We start from the raw sequence: 14,181 nt of genomic DNA, 5'->3' as shown, positions 1-14,181 counted from the left end.
ACATAAGAGATACGTGTAGACTGCAATATAATGGCAGCCACACATAAGAGATATGTGTAGACTGCACTATGATGGCAGTCACACATAAGAGATACGTTTCGACTGCAATATGTTGGTAGTCACACATAAGAGATATGTGTAGACTGCACTATGATGGCAGTCACACATAAGAGATACGTGTAGACTGCAATATGATGGCAACCACACATAAGAGATATGTGTAGACTGCACTATGATGGCAGTCACACATAAGAGATACGTCTAGACTGCACTATGATGGCAGTCACACATAAGAGATACGTGTAGACTGCACTATGATGGCAGTCACACATAAGAGATACGTGTAGACTGCACTATGATGGCAGTCACACATAAGAGATACGTGAACACTGCAATATGATGGCAGTCACACATCAGAGATAATGTGTAGACTGCATGATGATGGCAGTCACACATAAGAGATACGTGTCTACTGCAATATGATGGCAGTCACACATAAGAGATATGTGTAGACTGCATGATGATGGCAGTCACACATAAGAGATAAGTGTACACTGCAATTTGATGGCGGTCACACATAAAAGATATGTGTAGACTGCACTATGATGGCAGTCACACATAAGAGATATGTGTAGGTTGCACTATGATGGCAGTCACACAAAAGAGATACGTTTAGACTGCAATATGATGGCAGTCACACATAAGAGATATGTGTAGACTGCAATATGATGGCAGTCACACATAAGAGATATGTGTAGACTGCATGATGATGGCAGTCACACATAAGAGATACGTGTATACTGCACTATGATGGCAGTCACACATAAGAGCTATGTGTAGACTGCACTATGATGGCAGTCACACATAAGAGATACGTGTAGACTGCAATATGATGGCAGTCACACATAAGAGATACGTGTCTACTGCAATATGATGGCAGTCAGACATAAGAGATATGCGTAGACTGCACTATGATGGCAGTCACACATAAGAGATATGTATAGACTGCAATATGATGGCAGTCACACATAAGATATATGTGTAGACTGCACTATGATGGAAGTCACACATAAGAGATATGTGTAGACTGCACTATGATGGCAGTCACACATAGGAGATACGTGTAGACTGCACTATGATGGCAGTCACACATAAGAAATATGTGTCTACTGCAATATGATGGCAGTCACACATAAGAGATACATGTAGTCTGCACTATGATGGCAGTCACACATAAGAGATATGTGTAGACTGCACTATGATGGCAATCACACATAAAAGATATGTGTAGACTGTACTATGATGGCAGTCACACATAAGATATTTGTGTAGACTACACTATGATGGCAGTCACACATAAGAGATATGTGTAGACTGCACTATGATGGCAGTCACACATAAGAGATACGTGTAGACTGCACTATGATGGCAGTCACATATAAGAGATACGTGTAGACTGCAATATGATGGCAGTCACACATAAGAGAACGTGTAGACTGCAATATGATGACAATCACACATAAGAGATATGCGTAGACTGCACTATGATGGCAGTCACACATAGGAGATATGTGTAGACTGCAATATGATGGCAGTCACACATACGATATATGTGTAGACTGCACTATGATGGAAGTCACACATAAGAGATACGTTTCGACTGCAATATGTTGGTAGTCACACATAAGAGATATGTGTAGACTGCATGATGATGGCAGTCACACATAAGAGATACGTGTAGACTGCAATATAATGGCAGCCACACATAAGAGATATGTGTAGACTGCACTATGATGGCAGTCACACATAAGAGATACGTTTCGACTGCAATATGTTGGTAGTCACACATAAGAGATATGTGTAGACTGCACTATGATGGCAGTCACACATAAGAGATACGTGTAGACTGCAATATGATGGCAACCACACATAAGAGATATGTGTAGACTGCACTATGATGGCAGTCACACATAAGAGATACGTCTAGACTGCACTATGATGGCAGTCACACATAAGAGATACGTGTAGACTGCACTATGATGGCAGTCACACATAAGAGATACGTGTAGACTGCACTATGATGGCAGTCACACATAAGAGATGCGTGAACACTGCAATATGATGGCAGTCACACATCAGAGATAATGTGTAGACTGCATGATGATGGCAGTCACACATAAGAGATACGTGTCTACTGCAATATGATGGCAGTCACACATAAGAGATCTGTGTAGACTGCATGATGATGGCAGTCACACATAAGAGATAAGTGTACACTGCAATTTGATGGCGGTCACACATAAAAGATTTGTGTAGACTGCACTATGATGGCAGTCACACATAAGAGATAAGTGTAGATTGCACTATGATGGCAGTCACACAAAAGAGATACGTTTAGACTGCAATATGATGGCAGTCACACATAAGAGATATGTGTAGACTGCAATATGATGGCAGTCACACATAAGAGATACGTATAAACTGCAATATGATGGCAGTCACACATAAGATATATGTGTAGACTGCACTATGATGGCAGTCACACATATGAGATACGTGTAGACTGCAATATGATGGCAGTCACACTTAAGAGATACGTGTCTACTGCAATGTGATGGCAGTCACACATAAGAGATAAGTGTACACTGCAATATGATGGCAGTCACACATAAAAGATACGTGTCTACTGCACAATGATGGCAGTCACACATAAGAGATACGTTTAGACTGCACTATGATGGTAGTCACACATAAGAGATATGTGTAAACTGCACTATGATGGCAGTCACACATAAGAGATACGTTTCGAATGCAATATGATGGCAGTCACACATAAGAGATATGTGTAGACTGCACTATGATGGCAGTCACACATAAGAGATATGTGTCGACTGCATGATGATGGCAGTCACACATAAGAGATACGTGTACACTGCAATATGATGGCAGTCAAACATAAGAGATATGTGTCTACTGCAATATGATGGCAGTCACACATAAGGGATACGTGTCTACTGCAATATGATAGCAGTCACACATAAGAGATATGTGTAGACTGCACTATGATGGCAGTCACACATAAGAGATATGTGTAGACTGCACTATGATGGCAGTCACACATAAGAGATACGTGTACACTGCAATATGATGGCAGTCACACATAAGAGATATGTGTAGACTGCATGATGATGGCAGTCACACATAAGAGATACGTGTCTACTGCAATATGATGGCAGTCACACATAAGAGATACGTGTATACTGCACTATGATGGCAGTCACACATAAGAGCTATGTGTAGACTGCACTATGATGGCAGTCACACATAAGAGATACGTGTAGACTGCAATATGATGGCAGTCACACATAAGAGATACGTGTCTACTGCAATATGATGGCAGTCACACATAAGAGATATGCGTGGACTGCACTATGATGGCAGTCACACATAAGAGATATTTGTAAACTGCAATATGATGGCAGTCACACATAAGATATATGTGTAGACTGCACTATGATGGAAGTCACACATAAGAGATATGTGTAGACTGCACTATGATGGCAGTCACACATAGGAGATACGTGTAGACTGCACTATGATGGCAGTCACACATAAGAGATATGTGTCTACTGCAATATGATGGCAGTCACACATAAGAGATACATGTAGTCTGCACTATGATGGCAGTCACACATAAGAGATATGCGTAGACTGCACTATGATGGCAGTCACACATAAGAGATATGTGTAGACTGCATGATGATGGCAGTCACACATAAGAGATACGTGTATACTGCACTATGATGGCAGTCACACATAAGAGCTATGTGTAGACTGCACTATGATGGCAGACACACATAAGAGATACGTGTAGACTGCAATATGATGGCAGTCACACATAAGAGATACGTGTCTACTGCAATATGATGGCAGTCACACATAAGAGATATGCGTAGACTGCACTATGATGGCAGTCACACATAAGAGATATGTGTAGACTGCAATATGATGGCAGTCACACATAAGATATATGTGTAGACTGCACTATGATGGAAGTCACACATAAGAGATATGTGTAGACTGCACTATGATGGCAGTCACACATAGGAGATACGTGTAGACTGCACTATGATGGCAGTCACACATAAGAGATATGTGTCTACTGCAATATGATGGCAGTCACACATAAAAGATACGTTTCGACTGCAATATGTTGGTAGTCACACATAAGAGATATGTGTAGACTGCACTATGATGGCAGTCACACATAAGAGATACGTGTAGACTGCAATATGATGGCAACCACACATAAGAGATATGTGTAGACTGCACTATGATGGCAGTCACACATAAGAGATACGTCTAGACTGCACTATGATGGCAGTCACACATAAGAGATACGTGTAGACTGCACTATGATGGCAGTCACACATAAGAGATACGTGTAGACTGCACTATGATGGCAGTCACACATAAGAGATACGTGAACACTGCAATATGATGGCAGTCACACATCAGAGATAATGTGTAGACTGCATGATGATGGCAGTCACACATAAGAGATACGTGTCTACTGCAATATGATGGCAGTCACACATAAGAGATATGTGTAGACTGCATGATGATGGCAGTCACACATAAGAGATAAGTGTACACTGCAATTTGATGGCGGTCACACATAAAAGATATGTGTAGACTGCACTATGATGGCAGTCACACATAAGAGATATGTGTAGGTTGCACTATGATGGCAGTCACACAAAAGAGATACGTTTAGACTGCAATATGATGGCAGTCACACATAAGAGATATGTGTAGACTGCAATATGATGGCAGTCACACATAAGAGATATGTGTAGACTGCATGATGATGGCAGTCACACATAAGAGATACGTGTATACTGCACTATGATGGCAGTCACACATAAGAGCTATGTGTAGACTGCACTATGATGGCAGTCACACATAAGAGATACGTGTAGACTGCAATATGATGGCAGTCACACATAAGAGATACGTGTCTACTGCAATATGATGGCAGTCAGACATAAGAGATATGCGTAGACTGCACTATGATGGCAGTCACACATAAGAGATATGTATAGACTGCAATATGATGGCAGTCACACATAAGATATATGTGTAGACTGCACTATGATGGAAGTCACACATAAGAGATATGTGTAGACTGCACTATGATGGCAGTCACACATAGGAGATACGTGTAGACTGCACTATGATGGCAGTCACACATAAGAAATATGTGTCTACTGCAATATGATGGCAGTCACACATAAGAGATACATGTAGTCTGCACTATGATGGCAGTCACACATAAGAGATATGTGTAGACTGCACTATGATGGCAATCACACATAAAAGATATGTGTAGACTGTACTATGATGGCAGTCACACATAAGATATTTGTGTAGACTACACTATGATGGCAGTCACACATAAGAGATATGTGTAGACTGCACTATGATGGCAGTCACACATAAGAGATACGTGTAGACTGCACTATGATGGCAGTCACATATAAGAGATACGTGTAGACTGCAATATGATGGCAGTCACACATAAGAGATACGTGTAGACTGCAATATGATGACAATCACACATAAGAGATATGCGTAGACTGCACTATGATGGCAGTCACACATAGGAGATATGTGTAGACTGCAATATGATGGCAGTCACACATACGATATATGTGTAGACTGCACTATGATGGAAGTCACACATAAGAGATACGTTTCGACTGCAATATGTTGGTAGTCACACATAAGAGATATGTGTAGACTGCATGATGATGGCAGTCACACATAAGAGATACGTGTAGACTGCAATATAATGGCAGCCACACATAAGAGATATGTGTAGACTGCACTATGATGGCAGTCACACATAAGAGATACGTTTCGACTGCAATATGTTGGTAGTCACACATAAGAGATATGTGTAGACTGCACTATGATGGCAGTCACACATAAGAGATACGTGTAGACTGCAATATGATGGCAACCACACATAAGAGATATGTGTAGACTGCACTATGATGGCAGTCACACATAAGAGATACGTCTAGACTGCACTATGATGGCAGTCACACATAAGAGATACGTGTAGACTGCACTATGATGGCAGTCACACATAAGAGATACGTGTAGACTGCACTATGATGGCAGTCACACATAAGAGATGCGTGAACACTGCAATATGATGGCAGTCACACATCAGAGATAATGTGTAGACTGCATGATGATGGCAGTCACACATAAGAGATACGTGTCTACTGCAATATGATGGCAGTCACACATAAGAGATCTGTGTAGACTGCATGATGATGGCAGTCACACATAAGAGATAAGTGTACACTGCAATTTGATGGCGGTCACACATAAAAGATATGTGTAGACTGCACTATGATGGCAGTCACACATAAGAGATAAGTGTAGATTGCACTATGATGGCAGTCACACAAAAGAGATACGTTTAGACTGCAATATGATGGCAGTCACACATAAGAGATATGTGTAGACTGCAATATGATGGCAGTCACACATAAGAGATACGTATAAACTGCAATATGATGGCAGTCACACATAAGATATATGTGTAGACTGCACTATGATGGCAGTCACACATATGAGATACGTGTAGACTGCAATATGATGGCAGTCACACTTAAGAGATACGTGTCTACTGCAATGTGATGGCAGTCACACATAAGAGATAAGTGTACACTGCAATATGATGGCAGTCACACATAAAAGATACGTGTCTACTGCACAATGATGGCAGTCACACATAAGAGATACGTTTAGACTGCACTATGATGGTAGTCACACATAAGAGATATGTGTAAACTGCACTATGATGGCAGTCACACATAAGAGATACGTTTCGAATGCAATATGATGGCAGTCACACATAAGAGATATGTGTAGACTGCACTATGATGGCAGTCACACATAAGAGATATGTGTCGACTGCATGATGATGGCAGTCACACATAAGAGATACGTGTACACTGCAATATGATGGCAGTCAAACATAAGAGATATGTGTCTACTGCAATATGATGGCAGTCACACATAAGGGATACGTGTCTACTGCAATATGATAGCAGTCACACATAAGAGATATGTGTAGACTGCACTATGATGGCAGTCACACATAAGAGATATGTGTAGACTGCACTATGATGGCAGTCACACATAAGAGATACGTGTACACTGCAATATGATGGCAGTCACACATAAGAGATATGTGTAGACTGCATGATGATGGCAGTCACACATAAGAGATACGTGTCTACTGCAATATGATGGCAGTCACACATAAGAGATACGTGTATACTGCACTATGATGGCAGTCACACATAAGAGCTATGTGTAGACTGCACTATGATGGCAGTCACACATAAGAGATACGTGTAGACTGCAATATGATGGCAGTCACACATAAGAGATACGTGTCTACTGCAATATGATGGCAGTCACACATAAGAGATATGCGTGGACTGCACTATGATGGCAGTCACACATAAGAGATATTTGTAAACTGCAATATGATGGCAGTCACACATAAGATATATGTGTAGACTGCACTATGATGGAAGTCACACATAAGAGATATGTGTAGACTGCACTATGATGGCAGTCACACATAGGAGATACGTGTAGACTGCACTATGATGGCAGTCACACATAAGAGATATGTGTCTACTGCAATATGATGGCAGTCACACATAAGAGATACATGTAGTCTGCACTATGATGGCAGTCACACATAAGAGATATGCGTAGACTGCACTATGATGGCAGTCACACATAAGAGATATGTGTAGACTGCATGATGATGGCAGTCACACATAAGAGATACGTGTATACTGCACTATGATGGCAGTCACACATAAGAGCTATGTGTAGACTGCACTATGATGGCAGACACACATAAGAGATACGTGTAGACTGCAATATGATGGCAGTCACACATAAGAGATACGTGTCTACTGCAATATGATGGCAGTCACACATAAGAGATATGCGTAGACTGCACTATGATGGCAGTCACACATAAGAGATATGTGTAGACTGCAATATGATGGCAGTCACACATAAGATATATGTGTAGACTGCACTATGATGGAAGTCACACATAAGAGATATGTGTAGACTGCACTATGATGGCAGTCACACATAGGAGATACGTGTAGACTGCACTATGATGGCAGTCACACATAAGAGATATGTGTCTACTGCAATATGATGGCAGTCACACATAAAAGATACATGTAGTCTGCACTATGATGGCAGTCACACATAAGAGATATGTGTAGACTGCACTATGATGGCAATCACACATAAAAGATATGTGTAGACTGTACTATGATGGCAGTCACACATAAGATATTTGTGTAGACTACACTATGATGGCAGTCACACATAGGAGATATGTGTAGACTGCACTATGATGGCAGTCACACATAAGAGATATGTGTAGACTGCACTATGATGGCAGTCACATATAAGAGATACGTGTAGACTGCAATATGATGGCAGTCACACATAAGAGATACGTGTAGACTGCAATATGATGACAATCACACATAAGAGATATGCGTAGACTGCACTATGATGGCAGTCACACATAGGAGATATGTGTAGACTGCAATATGATGGCAGTCACACATAAGATATATGTGTAGACTGCACTATGATGGAAGTCACACATAAGAGATACGTTTCGACTGCAATATGTTGGTAGTCACACATAAGAGATATGTGTAGACTGCACTATGATGGCAGTCACATATAAGAGATACGTGTAGACTGCACTATGATGGCAGTCACACATAAGAGATACGTCTAGACTGCACTATGATGGCAGTCACACATAAGAGATACGTGTAGACTGCACTATGATGGCAGTCACACATAAGAAATATGTGTAGACTGCATGACGATGGCAGTCACACATAAGAGATACGTGTCTACTGCAATATGATGGCAGTCACACATAAGAGATATGTGTAGACTGCATGATGATGGCAGTCACACATAAGAGATATGTGTACACTGCAATTTGATGGCAGTCACACATAAAAGATACGTGTAGACTGCACTATGATGGCAGTCACACATAAGAGATATGTGTAGATTGCACTATGATGGCACTCACACAAAAGAGATACGTTTAGACTGCAATATGATGGCAGTCACACATAAGAGATATGTGTAGACTGCAATATGATGGCAGTCACACATAAGAGATACGTATAAACTGCAATATGATGGCAGTCACACATAAGATATATGTGTAGACTGCACTATGATGGCAGTCACACATATGAGATACGTGTAGACTGCAATATGATGGCAGTCACACATAAGAGATACGTGTCTACTGCAATGTGATGGCAGTCACACATAAGAGATAAGTGTACACTGCAATATGATGGCAGTCACACATAAGAGATATGTGTAGACTGCACTATGATGGCAGTCACACATAAAAGATACGTGTCTACTGCACAATGATGGCAGTCACACATAAGTGATACGTTTAGACTGCACTATGATGGCAGTCACACATAAGAGATATGTGTAGACTGCACTATGATGGCAGTCACACATAAGAGATACGTGTAGATTGCACTATGATGGCAGTCACACATAAGAGATACGTGTAGACTGCAATATGATGACAGTCAAAAAAATGTTTATAGTTGAAATAATGATAATTAAAACGTTGTTGTGGCTTGTGCAGCCCTTTGAGACACTTGTGATTAAGGGCTATGTAACTAAACTTTGATTGATTGATTGATAATTCACTTCACTTCACTACTTCTTCTCCTTCCCTGCAGGAGTGGGAGCGTGTCTGGCTTGACGCTCAAACTGATCAGGACCTCGGTCAGCGAGATGCTGGAAACGCTGTCCGACGATGACTACGTCAATGTTGTTTACGTAAGTGTTCGTAATTCAAGTCTAGTCACTTTTTGTACAAACCCCGTTTCTGTATGAGTTGGGAAATTGTGTTAGATGTAAATATAAACGGAATACAATGATTTGCAAATCCTTTTCAACCCAAATTCAGTTGAATATTCTACAAAGACAACATATTTGATGTTCAAACTGATAAACAATTTTTTTTTTTCAAATAATCATTAACTTTAGAATTTGATGCCAGCAACACGTGACAAAGAAGTTAGGAAAGGTGGCAATAAATACTGAAAAAGTTGAGGAATGCTCATCAAACACTTATTTGGAACATCCCACAGGTGTGCAGGCTAATTGGGAACAGGTGGGTGCCATGATTGGGTATAAAAACAGCTTCCTAAAAAATGCTCAGTCTTTCACAAGAAAGGATGGGGCGAGGTACACCCCTTTGTCCACAACTGCGTGAGCAAATTGTTGAACAGTTTAAGAACAACGTTTCTCAAAGTGCAATTGCAAGAAATTTAGGGATTTCAACATCTACGGTCCATAATATCATCAAAAGGTTCAGAGAATCTAGAGAAATCACTCCACGTAAGCGGCATGGCCGGAAACCAACATTAAATGACCGTGACCTTCGATCCCTCAGACGGCACTGTATCAAAAACCGACATCAATCTCTAAAGGATATCACCACATGGGCTCAGGAACACTTCAGAAAACCACTGTCACTAAATACAGTTGGTCCCTACATCTGTAAGTGCAAGTTAAAGCTCTACTATGCAAAGCGAAAGCCATTTATCAACAACACCCAGAAACGCCGCCGGCTTCGCTGGGCCCGAGATCATCTAAGATGGACTCATACAAAGTGGAAAAGTGTTCTGTGGTCTGACGAGTCCACATTTCAAATTGTTTTTGGAAATATTCGACATCGTGTCATCCGGACCAAAGGGGAAGCGAACCATCCAGACTGTTATCGACGCAAAGTTCAAAAGCCAGCATCTGTGATGGTATGGGGGTGCATTAGTACCCAAGGCATGGGTAACTTACACATCTGTGAAAGCACCATTAATGCTGAAAGGTACATACAGGTTTTGGAACAACATATGCTGCCATCTACGCGCCGTTTTTTTCATGGACGCCCCTGCTTATTTCAGCAAGACAATGCCAAGCCACATTCAGCACGTGTTACAACAGCGTGGCTTCGTAAAAAAAGAGTGCGGGTACTTTCCTGGCCCCGTCTGCAGTCCAGACCTGTCTCCCATCGAAAATGTGTGGCGCATTATGAAGCGCAAAATACGACAGCAGAGACCCCGGACTTTTGAACGACTGAAGCTATAAATAAAACAACCATGGTAAAGAATTCCACTTTCAAAGCTTCAACAATTAATTTCTTCAGTTCCCAATCGTTTATTGAGTGTTGTTAAAAGAAAAGGTGATGTAACACAGTGGTGAACATGCCCTTTCCCAACTACTTTGGCACGTGTTGCAGCCATGAAATTCTAAGTTAATTATTATTTGCAGAAAAAAAAAAAAAGTTTTTGAGTTTGAACATCAAACTAGCATATTCAACTGAATATGGGTTGAAAATGATTTGCAAATCATTGTATTCCGTTTATATTTACATCTAGCACAATTTCCCAACTCATATGGAAACGGGGTTTGTAATTGTGTGTGAATGCTCCAATACTGAAGTTGAACTGAAATGCTGACAGAATGTAGCATGCATGTGAGAATAGTTTGAATGTTGAAGAGTTGGAATTTCCAGGAAAACCGGAATTTGGTTTGAAACTTGGGAAAGTGTAAGTTTGAATGTCCAGGATGAGTGGAATGTGTTGATGTTGGAATGGTTTGAATAGGTTGAAAAATGTGGGAATTGTGCAACATGTTAAAAATGTCCCATTCATTTCAATGGGAACTTCCTGGAAATTTGGGAATTTTGGGAAAGCGTTTTTTTTTTTTAAATGATTATGAGCACGGATGTCCTGAATGAACTGAATTGGTTGATGTTGGAATTGTTTAAATCGCTCGAGAAATGTTGAAGTAGTAACAGTTTTTGAATTGAGAAATGGAATTCCTGGAATTTCGGGAAAACCGGCAATGTTTCTAGTTCCTAAACCAACTTGTTAATTTTTGTCCTGACTAAGAAAAATGTTTTGACGGTGGAACAGTTGAAATGGGATGAAACATGGACATAGGGTTAAAAAAAACATGAATTCCTGGAAATGTATCGAACGTGGAAAAATGGCGTGAATGCTTGGGAGCAACTTCAAAATGTATTTATTTGTCTTACTTTGGCCCAAAATACAACAACATTCTGAACATGTCCAAACTCCAAATGATCCTCTTGGCAAAAAACTTCAAGTTACCGTATTTTTCGGAGTATAAGTCGCACCTGAGTATAAGTCGCACCTGCCGAAAATGCATAATAAAGAAGGGAAAAAACATATATAAGTCACACTGGAGCCCGGCCAAACTATGAAAAAAACTGCAACTTATAGTCCGAAAAATACGGTAGTTGAAAATTCTGATTTTCAAAAACACCATGAAGAACACAACAAACCCCGACTTTATCTCAGCGTATTTCCAAATCCATTACCCTTCAAGCACTTCCTGTTCAGCATTCTCATGTTGGCGGTTCACCATAAGAGACAATTTGGGAAAAGTAACCGAGCGTTTCCTCAAACCACCGCATTGGTGACATCCACAACTGCCACAACACATTCATGTATCATCATTCAAATATGACGTTTATAATCAAAACAATTGCCGAAATGACACCATAATAGCCGAATTAAAGGTAACATGACTACAAACTTAACCAATGTGAACATGCTAGATTCAAGCACAACATAAAATAGAACAAATGTACAAACCCCGTTTCCATATGAGTGACTGGACCGGCACGCTGTTTGTATGGTGAAAAAACAGACGTGACGAAAGGTTGTAAGGTACGTAAAAAGACAGTGCCATCACGGCACGCCCTTAATATTGTTGTTTGGGTGAAAATCGGGAGAATGGTTGCCCCGGGAGATTGTCGGGAGGGGCACTGAAATTCGGGAGTCTCCCGGAAAAATCGGGAGGGTTTGCAAGGATGTTGCTAGGGCGGGAAAGCCAATCAAAGAAGGTGAATTCATTAAAAAGCGCATGTTAGATTTTTTTCAAGAAATCTTTTCTTGCGGCCCAGCCTCACCCAGTTTCTGCATCCAGTGGCCCCCATATAAATTGAGTTTGAGAACCCCTGGTTTAGCTGATTGGTCCATGACGATGACTTCTGTTTTGTTTGATCAGCTGTTTTACTGCTGCGGTACAGTCACTGTTTGGAAACAATTAAGGCATGTAAATAAACATCCATCCATCTTCTTCCGCTTATCCGAGGTCGGGTCGCAGGGGCAGCAGCCTAAGTAGGGAAGCCCAGACTTCCCTCTCCCCAGCCACTTCGTCCAGCTCCTCCCGGGGGATCCCGAGGCGTTCCCAGGCCAGCTGGGAGACATAGTCTTCCCAACGTGTCCTGGGTCTTCCCCGTGGCCTCCTACCGGTCGGACGTGCCCGAAACCCCTCCCTAGGGAAGCGTTCGGGTGGCATCCTGACCAGATGCCCGAACCACCTCATCTGGCTCCTCTCCATGTGGAGGAGCAGCGGCTTTACTTTGAGCTCCCCCCAGATGACATAGCTCCTCACCCTATCTCTAAGGGAGAGCCCCGCCACCCGGCGGAGGAAACTCATTTCGGCCGCTTGTACCCGTGATCTTGTCCTTTCGGTCATGACCCAAAGCTCATGACCATAGGTGAGGATGGGAACTTAGATCGACCGGTAAATCGAGAGCTTTGCCTTCCGGCTCAGCTCCTTCTTCACCACAACGGATCGATACAGCGTCCGCATTACTGAAAATGCCGCACCGATCCGCCTGTCGATCTCACGATCTACTCTTCCCTCACTCGTGAACAAGACTCCGAGGTACTTGAACTCCTCCACTTGGGGCAAGATCTCCTCCCCAACCCGGAGTTGGCACTCCACCCTTTTCCGGGCGAGAACCATGGACTAGGACTTGGAGGTGCTGATTCTCATCCCAGTCGCTTCACACTCGGCTGCGAACCGATTCCAGTGAGAGCTGAAGATCTTGGCCAGATGAAGCCATCAGGACCACATCATCTGCAAAAAGCAGAGACCTAATCCTGCAGCCACCAAACCAGATACCCTCAACGCCCTGACTGCGCCTAGAAATTCTGTCCATAAAGG

General features: G+C 41.7%; 1 protein-coding gene across 2 annotated transcripts in view; it reads left to right on the top strand.

The window, feature by feature from the left end:
- The window catches only part of LOC133612285 (voltage-dependent calcium channel subunit alpha-2/delta-1), a 412,014-nt gene that overhangs the window by 201,327 nt on the left and 196,506 nt on the right, over positions 1-14,181 (top strand). For both annotated transcript variants that reach the window (XM_061969551.2, XM_061969550.1), the window contains exon 10: positions 9,873-9,972. In XM_061969551.2, the coding sequence (XP_061825535.2) occupies positions 9,873-9,972 (100 nt within the window). The remainder of the gene's footprint in view (positions 1-9,872; positions 9,973-14,181) is intronic.

This window comes from Nerophis lumbriciformis, linkage group LG10 (assembly GCF_033978685.3).
Source record: "Nerophis lumbriciformis linkage group LG10, RoL_Nlum_v2.1, whole genome shotgun sequence".
Classification (NCBI taxonomy): Eukaryota; Metazoa; Chordata; class Actinopteri; order Syngnathiformes; family Syngnathidae; genus Nerophis; species Nerophis lumbriciformis.
Note: the sequence above shows the minus strand (reverse complement) of the source record. Positions and strands in the feature narration are given on the sequence as shown.